The sequence below is a fragment of the Paramisgurnus dabryanus genome, chromosome 15 (assembly GCF_030506205.2).
Source record: "Paramisgurnus dabryanus chromosome 15, PD_genome_1.1, whole genome shotgun sequence".
NCBI lineage: Eukaryota > Metazoa > Chordata > Actinopteri > Cypriniformes > Cobitidae > Paramisgurnus > Paramisgurnus dabryanus.
Window position 1 is genome coordinate 12,643,175 of NC_133351.1, and position 22,733 is coordinate 12,665,907.

The following is a 22,733-nucleotide window of genomic DNA, read 5'->3' on the forward strand; positions in this document are numbered from 1 at the left end:
AGTGACCAAATACATTTTAGGAACTGAAAATAACCAAAGAGTGTATAGGGTTGAAAGAAATATTTCTGAAACTTTGAAAAGATCTATAAAATGAGACAATAAAGCACTTTATTTTTAAGGCCAGTACTCCTCAGCTCTTACGATCCATGTGGTTTAACAGTAGAGACCAATAACTGGTTGTGGCCATTTCGACACCATCATCCCGCTCGCCATAAACCTTTGGCTCCTTTACCATAATACATACTGCCTGCGGTCCACTGTTGTTACTTCCATTGGGGCTTTTAAATGCTGCAATATCCTCACCAGAAAGCATCTGGGATCCTTACCTTACATAAAGCTCGCTTCAGCATGTATTTCTGAAAGCTTGTAACATTTCATTAAAGCTGCTGTGTTTTTGGTCTGAAGAGTTATGACTACATATCTTATGTGAGCGAATTCATTTCTCATGTCATGACAGCAGAACACTAAATATCTCCAAAGTGCTGAATTTGGAGTCACTCTTGCATAACAAGACAAGATGAAACATGAGAGAGTTAATGTGGATGTTTATCTCTACCTTTAACCTATAAATGAACACAATGAGAAGGTGTCTATATACTGTTTAAAATGAATTTCATGTAGCAACATCCAAACGAACTGGTTTTAGTCACGTAAAAAATGTCTAAGTATTAAATGTAAAGATATAAATGAACCCTTCTGACTTGAGTATGACATGCCAAAAATTCACAGAAGTCTCTTTCCTCATACTGCTACACTTTAAAAAATGTTGGGTTATTTCAACTTAGCATTGGGTCAAGGGAACAAACCCAGCCATTGCGTTAAATAGACCCAGAAATTTTTGTATGTGACCCAACAATGGGTTAAAACAACCTAGCATAGTTTAAATTACAACCCAATGGGCTGGACACGTCACTTTTTGACCCATCGCTGTGCGATGGACCACAGCATTTTTATTGTACGTATATCCAAGTTTATCGTCTCTTTCGGTTCCTTCATGCTGTTCTTTCCATGTTATTTATTATTACATTTTATTTACTATAAAAGGACTTTCCTCTGAAACTTGTGATTAAATCTTACTTCCTAAAACTTACTTCCTGTCACAACCACATGTACCCTTATACGACACTTTTAAGCGACAATTGATCAGATGACCAGAGTCACTTCTGTAACCACACATTCCCTAAGTATTTCATCTGACTTTACGTTTTGTTTAAAATGAATCCTACAGTTTTTATTTATTTATTCTTTACACCATTCCAGCATATGGCTATATTCATGGCGAGAACTGGTTAATTCATACACAAGTTTATTCAGACAAGTTCATCCAGACACAGGTTGGGGGAGGAACAATTTGGTATCTCTAATTTTCCTAACTTGCATGTTTTTGGCTTGTGGGAGGAAACCGGAGTCCCCGGAGTAAACCCACAATGACACAGAGAGAACATGCAAACTCCACACAGAAAGGCCACCTGACCTAGCACTCTACCGTCACAGAAATAAGGTAAGAAAATCTAACACGCAGGCGGTCCCCTAAAAAGGTACACCTTTATTAGAACCTCAAATGTTAGGTACTTCAAAAATGCATATTGGTACCTCAAAGGTACATAACATGACTTTTTAGGGTCTGTCCAGCGACAGATTGTCCCTTAATGTCCCCACTAAATCAAAACTGACTATTCTTATTTTTTATGGAACATTGCAGTGTTCATTATAATAAAAATGTCAAATTCGTGTGCCCTCATAAACTTTAATTAAAATCTGAAAATCTACTTCCCATCACGACTTCCTGCTCACAGGGACTTTCATTTCTAATACACTCTCAGAAATAAAAGGTACAAGAAAGTACAAAAGTTGTCACTGGGGCGCTACCTTTTTCAAAAAGTACACTTTTGGACCCAAAAAGTGCATTTTGTACCTTAAATGCAAACATTGGTACCTTAAAGGAATAGTCCATTTTCTTAAAAGAAAAATCTAGATAATTTACTCACCACCATGTCATCCAAAATGTTGATGTCTATCTTTGTTCAGTTGAGAAGAAATTATGTTTTTTGAGGAAAACATTGCAGGATTTTTCTAATTTTAATGGACTTTAATAGAGCCCAACACTTAATATTTTTTTCAACAGAGTTTCAAAGGACTATAAACCATCCCAAACGAGGCATTAGGGTCTTATCTAGCGAAAAGATTGTCATTTTTGACAATAAAAATAACAAATATACACTTTTAAACCCCAAATTCTCGTCTAGGTCTGGTCCTGAAAGCGCCAGCGTGACCTCACGCAATACGTCATGACGTCAAGAGGTCACAGAGGACGAACGTGAAACTCCGCCCCAGTGTTTACAAGCGTCTTGAAAGAGGACCGTTCCTACGTTGTTGTATGTCAACTGATACTATTTAATGTCTTTGTGTCAGTTTATTGTTTAAAATGGTCCGCAAATGTGTGTTTTATATATGTTACATGTGACCTCCCTTCGTCACTACGCATTTACGTGAGGTCGAGCTGGACAGGATCTAGACGAGAAATTGTGGTTTAAAAGTGCATATTTTTTATTTTTCTTGTCAAAAATGACAATCGTTTCGCTAGATAAGACCCTTATGTCTCGTTTGGGATCGATTATAGACCTTTGAAACTCTGTTGAAAAAAAATGTTAAGTGTTGAGTTAAGTGTTAAGTGTTGGGCTCTATTAAAGTCCATTAAAATGAGAAAAATACTGCAATGTTTTTCTCAAAAAACATAATTTCTTCTCAACTGAACAAAGAAAGAGATCAACCATTTTGGAAGACATGGTGGTGAGTAAATTATCTGGATTTTTCTTTTAAGAATACATATCTGTACCAAAATGATACTTATTAGGACCTTTTTAAAAGGTACAGTTCCCGTGACAACCAGTGACTACCTTTTTCTAAAAGTGCACCATAGTGAGCATACTACAGCACCACCAGGAATTTGAAAGTGGTTTGCATAACACAATGCTGTCTGTAGGGATGAGTTTCACTAACCCTCAGGCAGCAGATTGAAGCAGTAAACTGATATAAACGTTACATAACGTTGTCCCAAGGCCAAACAGGTGACTATTATAAAGTAACCAAATAAAGGACTGTAAGCTGATATCAATGCTTTATTTCACATCTATTCACTTTTTCATGCTTCAAAAGTAGCGTGTAAGAGGCCTGGGTTTTTCTAGAAGTGGTATTATATATTGCAGATGGCTCAACCAACCAAATATGAAGCCCAAGCCAATTTTGCAATTTAGACTAACATGTAAAGACAGCTTGCTGATATAAAACAATATCTTACACATAAAGCATCTCTTTATACAGAACAGAACAGAATATAATAGAAATACTGTTTGAAAGATTACAAAGATGAAAGGGTAAAATTTTTGTACTGGATGTTTTGATATCTGTACATCTGTAACAGATGAGTGCAAATAAATCACAACAGATATCTACTTTGTTCCACCCTTATACTTTAACACTTCATGCTATCTGATGCATTCAACAGGTTGTGTCAAAGCCACATAAGAATGTTGGAAGGATTGAATTTTATTTGTTCACTCAAAAAAAGATTTTCTTTTTTTACGCATTTGTTGTGTGTTATGCTATTTAACACATTATGGACATTTTCCTGAAAAGGGAATGTACTAGTACCAGACTAAAATAAATGTATAGAGCTGTCCAAACTGAAAACAACTTGCCCTGACATATCTTTAAATACATCAGTGCCCTTAGTTTTGCCTCAAAATGCACACAAGTACTGTTTTTATTAAGGCATGTTTGTTAAAACGAGTTACTGTATATTTCCTAATTAAACCAAGGCCTAGTCTTGGTTTAAGATAATCCCTGTCCTGGAAAACACCCCATGTGTCATTTTCACACTTTATTTGTCATTTTGTGTTAAAATAAATAAAAGTGACGAAACAAGTGTTAAAAGTAACACAAAAGATGAGATGTTGTTCCAATAATAACATTGATTGTGTTGTTTTTAACACATTTAACACACAGTAACAAAGTAGACATTTTGTTACCTTAATCATAAATAAAATTGTGTTTGCACTCAGTAATTTTAATTGGTTCCCGGCCAGGAAGTTCAAAACCCTTCGCATCATAAAACTAACACATTGACTTTTACCACAGGTATTTGCCAGAAGCAAACAAACAGTAAAAAGACATGTGATAATTAATCATATTTTATACATACTCAAATTATTTTCTCTGGTTTGCACTCAAGAAGCATGGCAGACAAAGAGGCAACACATTGGCAGCCTGTGGTGATGCCCCTTTGTACAGCCCTGGTGTATATGACACAAGGGCAAGCCTGTGCTTGCTGTGCCAAACCAAATATCCCATCGCAAAACCAATGCTCTGCAAATGGGCTTGTTTCAGTGAAAGATTTAAGCTGAAAGAAGTTTGCACAAATGAAAGTGATATCTCAATGAAAGGCTTCTAACATTTTCCCCACAAAACCAAAACCAAATTCAGGAATATTTTTAGAAGAATTTTCGAATTGTGGTCAAAACTGTGAAAGTGTTTTGCTGCCTTGTAGTTTCAATTATTAATATATTGATTGTGCAAGTCATTTCAACTTTCTATTTCTAATCTTCTAGTTTTAGTAATCAAAAACATTGTTAAGTCATGTTAAATCATATTCTCACATTCTTATTTTACATTTAAATGACTTATTGTCATTACAAATTTTCTATATGCACAAACAGCTTTAACTCTTTCCCCGCAATTGACGCGAATAGCAGGGAAGTGTTTTCTAATAATTGAATATGACACATTTTTATGGCAATACATATTTCCACTATTATTCACTAGGTGGCGCTCTCACCCAACTTATAAAACACTAAAGCATCACTGATCCAAAAACAGTAAAAACACTGTGGGCTCTATCATACACCCGGAGCAATGCAGCACAATTGTCTTTTGCTAGTTTAATCCGGCGCAATTATAATTTTCATGTTTAGCGTCACGTTGTTTAAATCGCAAATGCATTTCCGCCCAATTTTGTGCCCAAGGGCGTTCTGGTCTGAAAACGAGGTGTGTTCAGGTGCATTGTTGGTGCTTTGCTATTTTGAGGCAACAAAAACCTGGTCTGAAGTCTAGGCAATGGTGTTTTTTGTTATTTAAAGGGCGCGTTAGTAATATGCGCCTATAAACGGGACGACAACGCGGGTTTGCTTATCACATACATGAATGCGCAGCAGCACAAAAAAAGCTTTTAAATATGAAAGATTAAAGGCCTGCTATTTGTACTTCTATGACTAAAAGAAAAAGGGTTTTAAAGGTTTTAACCCAAAAAATAAAAATTTCAATAAAAATGACCTTTTTTTTAACATTATTCTTAAACTGGTGGTCTTCTTCCTCCGCTTAGTTTTTCAGTTTACAAAGTCCGTCATCTAAATAGGGATTACGCACAGTGCCAGCGCAACTGGCTTTTAAAGGGGATGAGAGATAAGACTCTCATTGGTTTATTTTACGTTACGTCCAAAACACACCCATTACTCATTAGGGAAATAGGAACAACCTTTTTCGATCGTGCGCTCGGCGCACAAACCATTTTTCCCATCGTTAAATTAGCAAAAGTGGCATCGGACACGCCCATTTAGACCGTGCGCTTTAGACAATGCACTTAGATCGTTAAAATAGGGCCTTGTGTGTGTTTTGATCATCGCTCTAAATCAGATCTCTAACAGAAGTCCTTTACAAAAATGCAATTATTTCAGCTTTTTGTTCAACATTTGGTATTTTTACAGAAACCTACCCATATCTGAGAGGTGATAAAAAGAGAACAAATGAAGATATGAGGAAACAGGAAATTTTCTGTAAAAATCATGAATAATGCTGCATGGCACTGGATGGCAACTTGTTTTTAAACGCTGGTGGGGAAAGATTTAACACTCCAAAGACTAAGGAAAACAAGAAATCGCATCATATGACCCCTTTAACAAACTTGAAACTGAAACTAAAAATACATTTTAACTTTTGGTAACTTGAATTAAATTTACAGTATATTATACCTTAAGGAATTATGTCCTTTTAATCTGACCCTGACCTACTTGCAAAAAAAATAAACTAAACCCAAATCACTGAAAAAAAACTGAAACAGTCACAGAGGGAAATGTTATCTTATGAAAACTAATTGGGTAAGTACAGTAGAATAAGTTAATATGTACTTGCTTTCATAGTGAGTGAAATGTCTTTTGGGGATCATCACAATAAAGTGTTAGCAGATATTAAATGGACACTTCACTTTTTTGAAATATAAGCTAATTTTCCAGTTCCTCTAGAGTTAAACAATTAAGTTTTACCATTTTGGAATCCATTCAGCTGATCTCCGGGTCTAGCGGTACCACTTTCACCATAGCTTTGCATTATTCATTGAATCTGATTAGTCCATTAGCATCTCACTCAGAAATTATCAAAGAGTTTCAATATTTTCCTATTTAAAACTTGACTCTTCTGTAGTTACATCTAAGACCGACAGAAAATTAAAAGTTGTGATTTTCTAGGCAGATATGACTAGGAACTATACTCTAATTCCAGTGTAATTATCAAGGATTTTGCTGCTGTACCATGGGTGCAGCAGGCGCAATATTATGCAGCGCCTGAAAACTTTCAATAGCTGGGGACTATTTTTGAGCACTAGAAAATCATAACTTTTCATTTTTCATCATTCTTAGTACACAATGGCCCTCATTTATCATTCTTGCGTAGAAACGGGCGTATATGTTGGCGTAAGATTATGCTTACACTCCTCTCACCGCCTGATTTATGAAACTGTGCGTACCGTTGATATTCAGGTGTACGCAATATCTGCCCTTCATAAATGCCGCGGCTGAAAACGATCGTCATTAGAATAACACACCCATATAAATTCAAGTCTCCACCTCACCCACGCCCTCATTTTACGACATTTACACACGGAAGACGGCAAAGACGAGAAACCAGGGAAGTGGAAAGAAACAAAATTTTTTATTTGGGAGTTTAAAGAGCGGGATTAAAGACACATTAATAATTGCATTACATTTTGTAATATTTGTATTATTATTTTTATTATTAAAGACGCTTCATTGATATTTAGAAGAATAATTATTTATTATTATTATTATTATTATTATTTACTGTTGCCTACATCTAAATTATATGTCTGCTTAATGGTTCGGTTAAGTTTTTTTTAAATAATATTTTAAAATGATGTAGTAACTTTTGTAGTGTGTTTTTCTGTATTTAGGCTACATACAATTGTTTGTTAGCTAAGATCCAGTTTGATACGGAGCTCCGGATTTAATTCAAATTAACAATTTGTTTCCACGACATCCACATGTTTAACTAGGCTAATTCATAATTTGAAGAAATAATAATTGTAATAGTAATTACGAAATATTATAATAATTAATTCCAAGGAACAAACTGTTGAATATTGGGAACGAATTTTATATATATGGCCATACTTTAGACTAAATAAGAAAAAGAAGTGTCCAAATGTAGCATAAAAGATAATTCGTAGCCATGATTTTGTCCGCTTGTCATCATGATCGGATTTATGGCTCCATTCAACACAAGCATTTTACCTTACCTATTCATGTGTAGCATTTATTTATCATCGGTCATAATGGTATGTAACTAGCTTACCTTTTGATGCATTATTACCATATTTTCGTAGCACATCCTTGTGCTTTCTTGCAATGTGCCGCTTCAGATTCCAGGAAGAATATTTGCTAACTCTTTACAGTCTCTCCGCAGTCCCTTTCAATTTTTTCTTCCTGCTCAATCTTAACTTTGATTTTTACTTTACATTTATGTATAAGGCTTGAATTCCATAACTTATTGTAGACGTTTTTACAGATTCTCGTACTAGCAAATTATTAAAGGGCGTTCTGGGTTTAACGAGCGGTGCTGAGCGAGCGGACTTTTTAGAGAGGCGCTTTGATGGTAATATTACCGCACCGCTCAAGGCTCCGCTCTGCTCACATGCTTTGCCCTGAAACGTCAGGTAAAGCGCCCTGCAGGCTCTCAACTGAAGGAATACATATGCCTTCAAATCAAATGCTTAGGTAAAGTCTCACAAATTAAACATTGAAGTACATGTTGCATAAAAATAAACACTGACGTTTATAATTTCTATGTTTTTGTTTTTTTGCAGTGGGTCATCATAATATATCATATTTTAGTTTGTCAGTGCGTTTTGTGGTGTTAGGATATATTTGCGCATTTCTGCACTAACTCAAAATGTGCGTACACCACCTTCTGAGCTGGCGTAGGATTTGAGCGTGCCGTACGCCAACGTCCATATTGATAAATCTCAAAGTCACCGTGGTTTTGGGTGTACGCCAGGTGTACGCTGGAAATTTGGTGTACGTACTTTTGATAAATGAGGGCCAATGTACCTACATAAGAGTCAAATTTTAAATAGGAAAAAAATAACAAATCTCTTTAGGTTTTTTAAAGTGCGATGCTAATGGTCTAATCAGATTCAATGAATTGTGCTAAAAAGTGGTACTGCCAGACTTTTTAGCTGAATGGATTCCAAAACAGTAAAACTCAATTGTTTAACTCAAGGGGAGCTGAAAAATAACCCTTTTTACAAAAAAAAGTGGAGTGCCTCTTTAAGCAGACAGTCTACTAATACATATAGGTGTATTGTTTATTTACATTTATGCCTTTGTTAAACGCTTTTATCCAAAGCGGCTTAAAGTGTATAACACGGTAAGTGCAGTATACTGTACATTATATTAGTATGTGCGTCCCTTGGGTTTGAACCCATGACTCTTTGCACTGCTAACGCAATGCTCTACCACTGAGCAATACACAAGCACCTTACAGTCAACAGAATGTAAAAAATGGGGCGGCAGTGGCCTAGTGGTTCATGTAGGTTGTCTACAAACCGGAAGGTTGGTGGTTCAATCCCCGGCTCCACTGGACCAAGTGTCGAGGTGTCGTTGAGCAAGACACCTAACCTCAGCTGCTCCCGACCAGCTGGCTGGCGCCTTGCATGGCTGACACCGCCGTCGGTGTATGAATGTGTGAGTGAATGGGTGAATGTGAGGCTAATTGTAAAGCGCTAATTGTAATTTACTTTAATGCCTTATTAGGTGTAAATGACTTCCTTTCTTTAGCCAAACACAGAGTTAAAATCACAAGATATCCTGGTTTTGTGATACATTGAATGGTGTTCAAATCTCTGAGGGCCATCCATCATCAAAAAATAATCATATTAATCTCCAGTGGGTTGATAAATGTCTTCTGAGGCTAAGCAATACGTTTGTGAGTTACGATTCGTATTTTAAGTGAATTTAGCGGTCGATTTGTTGCGATGTGTTGCAGGGTGATATGGCTGCTGGCCCAAGATAGCTTGCCCACTAAAGCTAAGTAGGGTTGAGCCTGGTCAGTACTTGGATGGGAGACCTCCTGGGAAAACCAGGTTGCTGCTGGTAGAGGTAATAGTGAGACCAGCAGGGGGTCCTCACCCTGTGGTCTGTGTGGTTCCTAACACCCCAGTATAGTGACGGGGACACTATACTGTCAAAAAGCACCGTCTTTCGGATGAGATGTTAAACCAAGGTCCTGACTCTCTGTGGTCATTAAAAATCCCAGGATGTCATTCGATGAAGATTAGGGTGTGCCCCAGCATCCTGGCCAAACTTGCCCATTGGCCTACTTATCATCCCTATATATACAAATCATTGTCTATATCACTTTGTCTCCTCTCCACTAATAAGCTGGTGTGTGGTGGGCGTTCTGGTGCAACATGGCTGCCGTCGCATCATCCAGGTGGATGAGAAGAATCCCCCATTCATATGTAAAGCGCTTTGAGAGCTGCAGAAAAGCACTATATAAATGTAACAAATTATTATTATTTAATGGAAGTACATGTAGGCATGACAACACACAAAATGTCAGTTAATGATTGGTTCTCATGTGTCTTGTGACTATGTGTTTTATTATGACGCATAGGACAACAACCAGTCACGAGAATCTTGAGAATCAGATCATCTAACTCTGTGTTTCTCAACTCCGTTCCTGGAGGCCCAATGCTCTGCACATTTTGTATGTCTCTTTTGTCTGACAGACTCAGTTCAGTTCATAGAGATCTCTTCTAATGAGCTGATGATTTGAATCAGGTGTGTTAAATAAGGGAGACATACAAAATGTGCAGAGCAGTGGGCTTTCAGGAATAACGTTAAGAACCACTGATCTAACTAATCGACATGTAGCCGGTGTGCCGACATTTTGTGTGTATTTGGTCATGTGTTTATATTTAAACTTGAGGTGGCGATCGCTAAATACACTCAAAATATGAATCATATCTGCTCACATATCCTTTCGCTTCACAATTTATGGAGTACACTGGAGTCATATGGATTCCTATTTAACGCATTACAAAGCCAAGAAGAGCCAGGATGTTATTAAGTATATTTCTGATAGAATTCGGCTCAAGAAAGGAAGCCATATACACCTAGGATGGCATTAATGTGAATAATTATGGGGTAATTTTTAGGGGAACTACTCCTTTAAAACTATAATAATAGGGTAATTCTATGTGGCAATGCTTCTGTCATCCAATTATAAACCTTCGTTGGAATTTTATTGAAAGTGTTTTAGTTGATGTTATGCACAGACATGTTAGTGTCCTGTTTTTATTTTCACATGTATCATGTAAGAGTGACTCATAAATTACTCATAATCATTCATAATACTTCACTCTAACTGTCAAAAGATGCATGATGCATTGCTTTAAAGGGACTTTAATGAGTGATATAGATAGATGATTGATGACCCATTAAATTAAAATCCTAATTTTAATTAATTGTTTTGTTGAAAAAGCCTCTCTTTAATCTGATCCTTCGACTGAAATCATTTGACAATTTCATTTTTTTTCTGACAGGAAATCTAAAAACATCAATCTGAAGAATAAATGTTCATGTTCTGTTTATTCAAACAGACTTTGCCCCTTTTCTTCATTTGCGTGGTGGGCTCAAGCAGAGAATTTCAGGGTCTTAGAGAGACCCTTAGAGGCGAACTGAGGAAGGAGTGAACAATGATGTAAAGAAGACATTTTGGATGAAATAAATATATGTATAAAGGATTAACGCACAGCCAAGATCTCGTTGATTGTTTATTTTTATCCAAATGCTGTAACTACTTTTTTTTACCATTTTTCTGAAACTATGTGTTCCTACTGTAGAGAGCATTCTGTGATTATATAACCTTGATGTCTTAAATATTGACTGAAAAAAGCCATTTCAAAAAATTAAATGAAAGTTTCAATCAATCATTATAATAAAACAACTTTAATGCTCTAAATTTCATAATTAGATTATGAAACTTTAATCTGGATTTCACAGACATTTTAACATATTTATCGCTGTGCAAAAATGCAGTTAAATGTTTAAGCTGGTGTGCCGGAAAAAAATCCTGTAAGTTTAAAAAAGTTTAAATTTTACATATCAGTACCTCAAAGGTACATATTGGTACATGTGCATCTGTACCGGTATATATTAGGATTTTTTAAACAGTATTGTCATAGTAACAGCTTTTGTACCCATTTCCGAGAGTGTATGGTTTACATTTAGGTTATTTTAGACAGTAAGCCATTGAGAACATGTTTCTATCTTAGATTTAATCTAAGAAAATATAAATGTACTAGTTTAACAGGCTTCTGTCAGTTAAGATGTTGATAGATCAAAGTTTTTATGATGGTAGGAACAGAGTTTTATTGATGGACAGTCTTCATTTGCAATATGCATGAATTAAACATGCATTGTTATACCAAAACTGCTTAATAGCAACATCCCACAAACCTTGAGCTTCCATAAACATTCTCTTTATCTATATCTGTTTACACAGACAGGACAGCTCAGGAAACTTTACAAATGTGAGACTGAACAACCATGAAATTAATAAGACAAATTTCATAAAATAAAGAAACATAATAAATTAATAAATTAATGAATAGACAATATAAATGAATAAACAATACAATATAGAAGTATAATAATGAATGAATAAACACATAAAATATAGAAATATAATGAAATTGAAAATAATAAAAATAATATTAAATAATTAAATAAACAATAATATGGATAACTAATGTTAATAAAATGATTATGATGATTATGATAATTATGTAAATAAATTATTAAAAATAATCAAAAAAACACAATAATAAAAACATTCTGCACGTAAGGAACTAAGGTAGGATACATCAAATGAAAAAACATTCTGTCTCACAACATCTATGATCAAGCAAGTATTGAATAGCACACAGCAAATACATCTTTTGGCAACAATTATAAACAAGACTGTTCCTCTAACTCAGTCGTTCTCAAACTTTTTCAGTGTGCGGCCTCCCTTGTGTACGTTGCATTCCTCCCCCCCCTGCTCTAGCAGCTTATTGCATTTATAGTTCAATAGGTCACAGATTTGATTCCTATCACAAATAAAACACGTATGCATTGAATGCACTATAAATCACTTTGAATTAAAGCGTCTGCCAAATGGACATATGTAAACCTAGAAAATAAATTTTAAATAATCTGTTAAAATGCTACGCAGCATGTTTTACAGAAACCTCATAAGATCACAATCAAACACACTGTGTCTATGCCAAGTTGCGTTATGCTTCAGTTCTCTCTAGCAACTTCCTGAATACTTGAGTGCTATGTAATCACAATAAGTTTCATGTGAGACTATCAACTTGTAACAACTCACAGCACGAAAGGTTCATTTTCCCATTGTTCGAACAATTACGCGTGACCTCCTTTTGGGTTACAAAAATAAAGCCTTGAAAGAATAATCATATGCCTTACACAATGAAAACACACTTTGTATTGTCATTCTTGTCACTGGATTTTTAATTAAGAACTACGATGTAGTGCACTTGTTTTCAAAAATTAAAATTGGAAAAAACTCCAAAAAAAATCACCTATACATTTGTTCATAATAAAAGATCTATATGGAAAATGTTTGTTTAATTATAAACATATTTGGGCATTTATATAAAATACATGCCAGAGTGAATACATTTTAAGATATTTTATTGTGGTGTTAAAGCAACTCATGAGATCACATGACAACATTTTGATTCAATGACATCAGAGTGGGACTTTCCACAACGTCACAGAAAGCAGGGCAGAAAGAGTTCCCTCAAGGACAAAACTTGATGTTTTTCAGAATTTCTGTATTTTTAAAGTTCAAAGCAAAAGTATTATTTTGAAATGTCCTTTTTCTGACATAGTTTAAGGAACATGATACTGTACATGATCTTCAGCCTGTTGAGTGTTAATCATCTGCTCTACAGTACATGCACACAGAAATTCACTGTTGTTAAATATTAACTATACTGTTTCTAAAAAAAATCTATATGTCACACAATAGCCTAACATGAAAAAAAACAAACCTGACATGAGAAAAGCCACATACACAAATTGTGTTTGTACTGGAGATGTGCTTTGTTTTTGTTCCAACTTCTCAATCTCCCACGCTTAAAAGATGAGATAAGAACTTTATCACTATTAAAAATACCACCTGCTTTTGTTTCGTAATATTGCTGAAATACATCATCTTTAATCTGTCAATGCCATGTCTAAATCAACAGGCATGTGTGGTCTTTCATTATCTCTGTCTGGTGAGTTTTAAACTGGCACCTCTATTTTAATCTAATAAATTATTTGAAAACATTTGTAATAAAACCAAACAAACCTAACATAGACAAAACAGCCTGATATGCTCATAATGATTTTGGACTGTGACTTGGAATCCCAAATGCAGACTTTTTTATGTTTCTTGGGGTTTCTTGAAGGTTCTACTTGAATAAAAATTGTTCATATTTGACCCACACTTGAAAAAATTGGTTTAAATTAAAAATATAAGCTAACTGTTTGCCTTAAATTTTGAGTTGATTTAACTTAAAATATTTTGAAGGTTTATGACTCAATTTTAAGAAAATCAGGTTGCTAACTTTTTAAAGTGGAACCAACAAATCTTTTTTACAGTGCAACAATGGGTTAAAACAACCCAGAATAGGTTTAATCACAACCTAAGGTGTTGGGTTCACACTTTATTACCCAACACTGGGTTGAAGGTAACCCAGAATTTTTTGGAGTGTATTGTTGGCTCCTTAGTCAAAATTTTTCTCTCTTATTTTTGAGTCACTTTGGGTAATAGTGTATGCTAAATAAAAAAAATCAATGTAAAGTACAGCTTAATTATTGACCTCATTACAAAGAGTAAGTGTCCATGATTACGTCCAACTTTGGACCAGAACATAACAAGGTAAGCATTTTGGTAACCTATTGGTACGGAAACTGTGTAATGTTTTGTGTTTATGCTGTAGTTTGACTTCAAGACAGGGTCGTCTATTCATTGAGTCATATCGAAACTGAAAGCAGTGGAAACAGTGGAAAAATAATTTCTTTCCTGGCACCTAACTATACCCACATAGTTCAAAACTCTTCACTGTAAGGCAAAATGTACTAAACACTCAGGTTTACTTTGGATTGTGTGTCATTTTGAATTGAAAACTGCTGTGTTGTATGTTTTTTTTAAATAATGAATAAGATTTAACCATGATTACTGAGTAGAACCGTATGTGACTGAGTTAAATTAATATGATTTAAAATGTAAAAAAAAACACTGTACATACTAAAATGTATTCAAAAAAGTTTATTGCCTCTCCAGGCTTAAAGCATTTCGCAACTCATTTAAAGTAAATGAAATTTAGTACAGAAAAGCAAAAATCCCATAGGGAGTACTATACATTCCTTCCACATAAATGAAAATCAGGATAACTGAAAAACAACCCATACAAGAGTAAATATAAAGTAGCTAAGATGATGCGTACATAGTAAATGATTGTGGTAAATATATATAAAAAAGTCATTTGAAACAACTGTTTGAAATTCACACTGTGTCAAATCAGCATTAAATGCTCAGACTAAAAGAAAAAAGTGCAAAGCCGCACGTGTCGACATCCCCTTCCTGTTCTACCTGTTCTTCAAAGAACGATTAAGGATTTACGCTACACAATTCATACAGCGGGAATCTTGTATATGTACAAAACTGTGATGTTTACACAATACATATTCACAGTTTTTTTACGCACTTCAGGTATCAATGCAACCAGTACACCTTAAAGCAATCGTCTCAAGAAATGAGTCCGATCAGCACGCACCACTCAGTAATGCCTAGATACAAACACATAAAACTCAGCCTCATGTCTGTCTGGGTTTGTTTGTGTGGCGTTCACAGTAAAGACCCTTGCATTACACAGAAGTCACTCCATGATGTTTCAAACAAGTTCTCTTCACACTATATTCTTCATAGGCTCTGCCGGCATATAGATGATATTCTGCTGATGGAGAAAGAAAATGAAATAAAGAAGGGGGAAAGAAAACAGTCAGGCGTTTTGGAATGTGTCAGGCCAAAAAAAGTCTAAACGTGTCAAATTCCAGACTTTGTGCCCTAAGGATCTGTGCTCTTATGTGACTGGATTGAGCAAGATGCAAACAAGAGTGCAATTCAAGGCCATATGGCTGCTTACAAAATGGATTTAGTTTCAACAAATATAGCGTACATGTAATGTAAATAATTATGAAAAACTGTCAATTCTGTGAAAGGCTACTGCACGTGTGCACTGTAAAAATGCAACATAAAGTTGGTTTTGCAAGCTAATTAAACTTAAATTTTAAGTTTTGATTTAAAAAGTTGACAGAACTTATAAAACAAGTTGAAATTGTTTAATTTAATTTGTTAAGTTAAGGTAACATAAAAATATATGTCGATTTGACATACAGTACTGTGCAAAAATTTTAGTGTCCATTCATATTTATCTTTCACTCTTTTTTTAAGATACAAACAGAAAATACAGGAAATATGTATTTCAGAACTAAATGTCTTCTTCAAGCATCAGTCAGTATTTAGTGTGACCTCTCTTGACACGAAACACATCTTGAGTTTTTTTGAGGAGACTAAAGTCCTGAAGTCATTCGATTAGAATTAGAAATTAGGATTTAATTTAATTTAGGTTTAAGAGATACTGCAGCTGCCTGCAATTGCTCAAGTAAAAAAGGAGTTTAACCTAAAAACCTTCAACTTATACTTTTAAACTGTTTTTAATACTACATACACATTTCCTGTATTTTCTGGTTGTATTCTAATGAAGAGACTGAGAAATAATTATATATGATCACTGTACAATTGCTAAAACAACACTAATTGTAGCATGGTGGCCTAAGACTTTTGCACAGCACTGTATATTTTAGATATTTTTGTTTAGTTTTTTTAAACATTTAATTTAAATATCATGAAGTACATCACTGCAAGATTTTAAAAGAATGAGTATAATCTTTCGACTTTATGATGTTTAACTTATATAAGAGCTCAGATGCAATACACTTGGGCAAGGGTACTAATATATACACCATTGAGTTACTAACATGAACTCTTTAGGTGCAAAGTTGCACTTTTTACAGCTAGGGACCATCTTGTGATCATTTTGCTGACAGAGTATATACATTTGACTATATGGATGGATTGGTTTTTACCTGGTTTTGTCTGTGTCTTCTGAGCAGCAGGAATAATATCAGGCCAGCAGCCAGCATTACTATCAGTATCAGTACAGGAATGGCAATATGAACAGAAGATAAAGTTGTATTTTGTTCTCCGGTCTGTGGGTTTTCTTTAGGACTTTTGTTTTCAAACACTGCCAAGAGAAAAAGACGACATTTGAGATATTGACACTGATCAGCTACTGCAATGTACACTGCTACAAATGATACGTTTTGCGTGATATATGAAATGACATATAAAACACAGACAGGATTTCAGGTGCTTAAGGAAAGTTAAGCATTTGTAGGAAGTTTCAAAGTCACTACTCTCCATGCATGTGTTTTAAATATTGGTCCCCAGTATGGGACTCTGGTCTCTTGTTTAAACCAGCAAAATGATCACGATCGACTTGTTTTATAAAGAAGTTCATGTTGATTAACCAGCTTTACCAGCTAGACCAGCAATTAACCAGCACAAACCAACCTTGAGCAGCATGATATTCATGCTTGTCCAAGCTGGTCTGCCCATTTCTAAAATTCGAACACACTGTTTTAGACACAACTAATCAATTTTTTCTCCGTTTATTCACATTCAACAGAGAAGTGATTTATATCAGCATCCGCTGGATGTAGCTGAGACGAGAGGACAGTATGATTTCAACAGTGTGCTAAGCTATTCTTTGAATGTCTGTAGCTAAAACTTTCAGTTCTGCTACAGTGGCACCTAAAGCAATTTCCTTTGGTTGTCATTACTGTTCTGCTTTTTGCTGCTATTTTCCAATTCGGTGGCTCTCACTTACGTCATAACATAAAGCAATCATAGTAGACCAGAGCTAAGCAAATCAATTCTTTCTTTATAACTAGGGGCTGCCAAAAAAGGGAAGCAGACTGAAATGGTAGCTAGCAACAGGAAGTTATGCACTATTGATCTGGAACTGTAGTAAAACTTTGCTAGTAATGTGTGAATAAAAAAAGTAAATTGACAGACTGACAAACACAAAGACAGATAGATCTATTTCAAACCAATTTAAACTCACCTGTCAGATTAACATCTAATGAATTCCTTGACGAGGTTGTATCCTGAACGTCGTCCAAAGCGTGACAGGTGTACACGCCTGCATCCTCCAAAGACACGTTGAGGAGCAGCATGGAGCAGTTTTTCTTATCCATATGCAGGAAGAGCTGCGTTCTGTTTATGAACATTTTGTCTATGGAGTTGATGTCATCTTTGTTTTGGGAATGAACACTCACTACTCTTTTGCCAATCTGCCATACTAGACTGTCAGGCTTGCTAGGACAGAGACAAGGTAACAGCACGTTTTCTCCAACACTTTTAGTAGATTGCCCATCTGTAGATTGTCCCACTGCAAGACCCTCTATAAGTGTAAAATGAAGAACAGGTATATAAATATCATATTGTATATGAACCAATAATCACCATAATAAATAATGAGCTTCATTTTCGAGTCTTCAATGTATTATTGATTAAATGCTTTACTAAATGAAAAAATTAATCAAAGTAAAAGTAATCAAAACGTTGCAAAAAATGTTACCTATTCAAAAAGTTTAAAAAGACTATTGAGAAATAATGAGAATGTAAAATGTTGAGGATTAATATGTATTATTACATTATTGTAACATTACTAATACACTAAGTATTCTGTAAAAATATGAATATGACAGATCTAAATATGGCTTTCCCTTGTATTAGTAAATTATTAAATGACATTTTATGTTGACCTTTCTATAAAGCAGACTTCCTGTTTGTTCTTATGGTATAACCACAACCTTCTAAAAAAAAAAAAGGAAGTGTACTGAACATTTATAAAAGACAATTATAAAAGTATTTACTACAGGGAAAATCCCCTAGTTAGGTGTCTAGAGCTGGTTAAATAGCTGCGTTACTCAAGACTACATGATTCATGGCTTAATTATTTGAGGTCAAGACAGCAAATTTCTCAAATGTAGCATTAACCTTAGCTACCACAATCACACCAAAACAAAACTAGTATCCAATGCCTATTAGTGTTCATTTTAATTGTTATATTAAACTAAATGTTTTAAATGCAACTTTTTTCTTGCATAATTGTACAAATATAAATAAGAAAAGGCAACATCAGAAATATGTGTTACTGTAATTAAAAATTAAGTCTATTACAGAATGTTTGCCAAAAATATGTTCGCATTTAAAAAAAATTTTTTTTAAACATTTAAAAACTACAATTAGATTTTCTTTACAAAGCAGTTGAAAAAAACTCAAGAACCACTCACCTATGATGAGTAAAACTAACATCAATCTCATGTTCTCCATGTTAGTCCTGGAGGAAAGGGAGATATTTAGTATGTGCTGTTGAAGTTCACAAGTTCTCACCTTTACAACAAACGAGGACAAAGGTGCATCGTTTCACCCCAGAGACTAACATGAACTCATTATCAGTTGAACAAGTTTGCGAACTTCCTGTCCACATGTCACATATTAAAAAAAAATTCTTGCATGAATCATCTGATAAAAACTGGATAATCTTATCCCCCACATGAAAAAATACTGTATTCTACTTTATAGTATTTACTATAGTAAACAGTAGTAAAAGTCAGAGATACTATAGTGTTTCAAACCTTACCTTACACATAAGTTACATATACTACAGTTTTTACTACAGTATATCAATTCAGTAGTATATAGAACAGACTATTGCAGTGTAACCTACATTAACAAAGTGTATCACTTACCATAACATACTAAACTATTTTACTACAGTTTACTATAATAAAAACCAAAGTTTACTACAGTACTTTTCACGTGGCATGCAAGTGCGATCTATTATTACTGCTAATATTATAATTTTAAACAAAGTGTAGGAGCGTTAGAGATCGATTAATGAAGAGTCATACGCTTACAACTAAAACAAATAAGTTAAGTTAATAACATCAAGAAAAAAAAACATATCAAAAACATAAAAGTGAACCCTATTGGTATTTGCTATATAAGTTAAACAAAAACTTAAAGCATGCATTAGCCGACTGACCTTAATTTCCGATTTGCACAAGACACGCAACCGTCTTCTTCAAGTGACAATGTTAAAATGAATGACAGTTGGGTGGTTTTTTCTTTAATATCCGCCTACATCGACCTACATATCAACGGGCGTGACTTTATTCTGTGTTTTACAGTCACGTTTAACATTTGATTGTTAAACGTGACGTGGAATTTCACAGGAACATCTGGATTTAACCTAAATGCATATTTTTTTTCTGTAGATAGTGAAAGTAGTAAACAGAGTTTAAGTGAAAGTAAACTTTAGATTAAATAAACCACAAACGCACTGTTGCGTTCATTCCATTAGATGGCGCAATAGCTTCATTCATTGCCAAAGGATTATGTAAAGCGAAAGTGCTAAAGAAAATCCAGTAGGATAAACAAAATACCGTGAAAGTCAGTGTTTACCAGTGTGTTTTTGTGTTCAACAAAATAAAGAAACGTATAAAGGTTAAGAACAACATGAGGGTTAGTAAATGATACCAGAACTTCATTTTTGGAAGAGCTATCATTTTAAGAATTACCTTGCAGACAGGTTTGAGCTTGTTTCTCCCAGTACGTTAAAGTTTGTCCTTTGTTGAATCTGGTTAAAGTCTTTGTGATTGTTTATGAATTGGGGAATTATTGTTTCTCTAATTTTTTGCCTGTTGTTAAAAAGTGCAGATCTATGTATGTCTAACTCATTTAGTGTGCAGCGTTGCCTTCTTCAGGTAGCCTCTGCCTGTCTGCCCAGGAAGACTGTTTCATCAGATACGTGCGCGTTGCCGCGGTTACCCGAATAGCCCGAAATTAACTTCCGGTCGGTGCTTGTTTATCCTCTGGCTTCCAAAATGACTTCTGGAACAATGCATATTGGATAATAAAAATGTTTCGGTTTCTAAAAGACGATAGGAGACAGTGGGCATGTATCACCGTTATGCGGATTTGGCACCCAGGCAAGAATTTAAGAATCTGTAGCTAACATTGTATACATTTATTGTATACACTAACTTAAGCTCAGTGTAATGGTTGATACTTTCTACATATGATTTTGAACTTGGTAAATTACTTGTTTTTATTTTGCTTGTTTTTAAAAATAGTCTAAGTTGTACTCTGTTGATTATTTGCAGAAGTCTATCAGAAGTTAAGTTTGGGCCAAAAAGCAGTTTGTTTATGTTGAAACAGCTGAAACAGTCTATAATTGATTGTTGTATCAGGAACAGATCTATAATTTTAACCAGGTTATTACCACCCTACATTATAGGATGTAAAACTTTTAATTAATTTTTAATAGTTTGTTGTCTGGGTTTACAGATTGCAAAGCAAATTTATTTGTATAGCCCTTTATACAGTTTCACTGTTGAAAAGCAGCTTACAGAAGACAATGAATACACCCAGAACATTGACAGTGTAAAAACTTAAAATCAATTCAGATTTTAGAGCTGGCGTCATCTGAAGTTCTTGCATGAGCCGGCGGCATCTTTCCACTGGTGTTGAGTCATCTGATGTCTCTGTGGGAGGCTGATCCAGACCTTAGTGAAGTAACCACTGGTTACCTCAGGGTGGGCATCCCAAAGTTGAAGTAGAAGAACAGATAAAGAATAATAGGCTTTATGCCCAGCTGCACTACTTCCTAAACTTTAGCCAGCTCCTTGTTTCCTGTCTGCCATTATTGGACAAACTGATTAATCCAGGTGTGTCTGACCTCAGTAGTCACAAACAAACTGATTAATCCAGGTGTGCCTGACCTCAGTAGTCACAACAACAATAATCAGACACACCTGGATTAATTAGTTTGTCCAATAATGGCAGACAGGAAACAAGGAGCTGGCTGAAGTTCAGGAAGTAGTGCAGCTGGGCATAAATTTTAGGTAATGGATAAATTATTAGTAATTTATCTATGAACTTAGAATGCAGAGTTGCAAGATGCATTATGTGTATACTTTGGTTGAAGAGCTGAAGAGTGTCTTGTCTAGTGTCAGGGCCCTGAACAGTGTCTGAAATGCTATTCCACAGTTTAAGTGCAAAAAATCCACCAAAATTGGAGTGTAGAACGATAGAGGATCTGTTAAAGAGCACCTATTTTATTGCTTAAACAATGATATTTTGTGTATTTGGTATAATACAATGTGTTTGCGTGATTTATGGTTAATAAAACACATTATTTTCCATATACTATACATTTTTGTAGCTCCAGATTTCACTCTCTTCCTGAAACGCACGGATCTGAAAAGCTCCGTGTCCCTGATTGGCCATTACCTCTGACGTCAGCCAGAAATGTGACGCTCCTTACCATGTTTGAAAGATTTGGTTGCTATCAGGAGTTAACTTACAGGCTGTAAGTCCAAAGCAAGAGGAATTATGATAATGTTGGTCTTGTCTAGTACATCACCAATCCCAGGAAGTAAACCGTTGCCTACAGTCCATGTGTTTGTTGTAGTCCAAGGAAAGAGATTTACATTGGAGACAATAACTCCCATCATCATTTACTTTGGGGTATGTACCTTTTGCATATTGTTAACATGTACTAATACACACATAAACACCAAACAAAATTTAAAGAGCCACACAGATCCAAAATGAAAATTACCTGTATTGCAGTGTATCATGTAGCTGTCCATCAATGTAAACAATTTGCAAAGTAGTTAAACCAAAAAGCCCCCGATCAATAAAGTTATTGGTTTTTAAAGTAGGAAGTCGACTCTGAATCACTGAAAAAAGTCATCATATGTATTGAATCTCCTCCCTGTCTCTATCTACATAGATACGAACACTTTGCATAATAATCTCTGCCTACAATCTTACCCAGGAGAAACGAAAACTCTGACCTGTCCACAGACACTTCAGCTAGTTCAGCTTAAAATTTGCATCTTACTGGCTCTTAAAAAACAATAGGTATTTTTTTAAATATGCAGGAGCTAAATCGTTTAAGGCTTTATAAGTAACATTATTTTGTAATCAATATGGAATTTAATTGGTAGCCAGTGTAGAGAGGCTGGAATTGGTGTTTTGTGATCAGGCTTGTGTGACCTGCAAGAACTCTAGCCGAGTTGAACTGTTGAACTACAGTAATTGTAGTTTGTTTAATGAGTCTGTTGGTCTCTGCTGGATTTGCTAGGATAAGACCTAAACGCTTCAACTATTGGCTTATGTACTTGCCT

At 35.0% G+C, this 22,733-nt stretch overlaps 1 protein-coding gene across 3 annotated transcripts; it reads right to left on the bottom strand.

Annotated features, from left to right (window-relative positions):
- Positions 1-14,658: 14,658 nt before the first annotated feature.
- On the bottom strand, positions 14,659-20,340 carry LOC135733412 (uncharacterized). 3 transcript variants are annotated; one of them, XM_065251958.1, is made up of 5 exons: positions 20,118-20,340; positions 18,828-18,874; positions 17,594-17,932; positions 16,554-16,711; positions 14,659-15,361 (listed from the first exon to the last, which is right to left on the bottom strand). In XM_065251958.1, the coding sequence occupies exons 2-5, from the start codon at positions 18,865-18,867 to the stop codon at positions 15,314-15,316; spliced, it is 585 nt and encodes a 194-aa protein (XP_065108030.1). In that variant the 5' UTR covers positions 18,868-18,874; positions 20,118-20,340; the 3' UTR covers positions 14,659-15,313. The 3 variants fall into 3 exon arrangements, with proteins under 3 accessions (XP_065108030.1, XP_065108031.1, XP_065108029.1); XM_065251959.1 differs by lacking the exon at positions 20,118-20,340 and adding an exon at positions 19,583-19,683 and having other exon boundaries at positions 14,659-15,358; XM_065251957.1 differs by lacking the exon at positions 20,118-20,340 and adding an exon at positions 19,583-19,683.
- Positions 20,341-22,733: the final 2,393 nt, after the last annotated feature.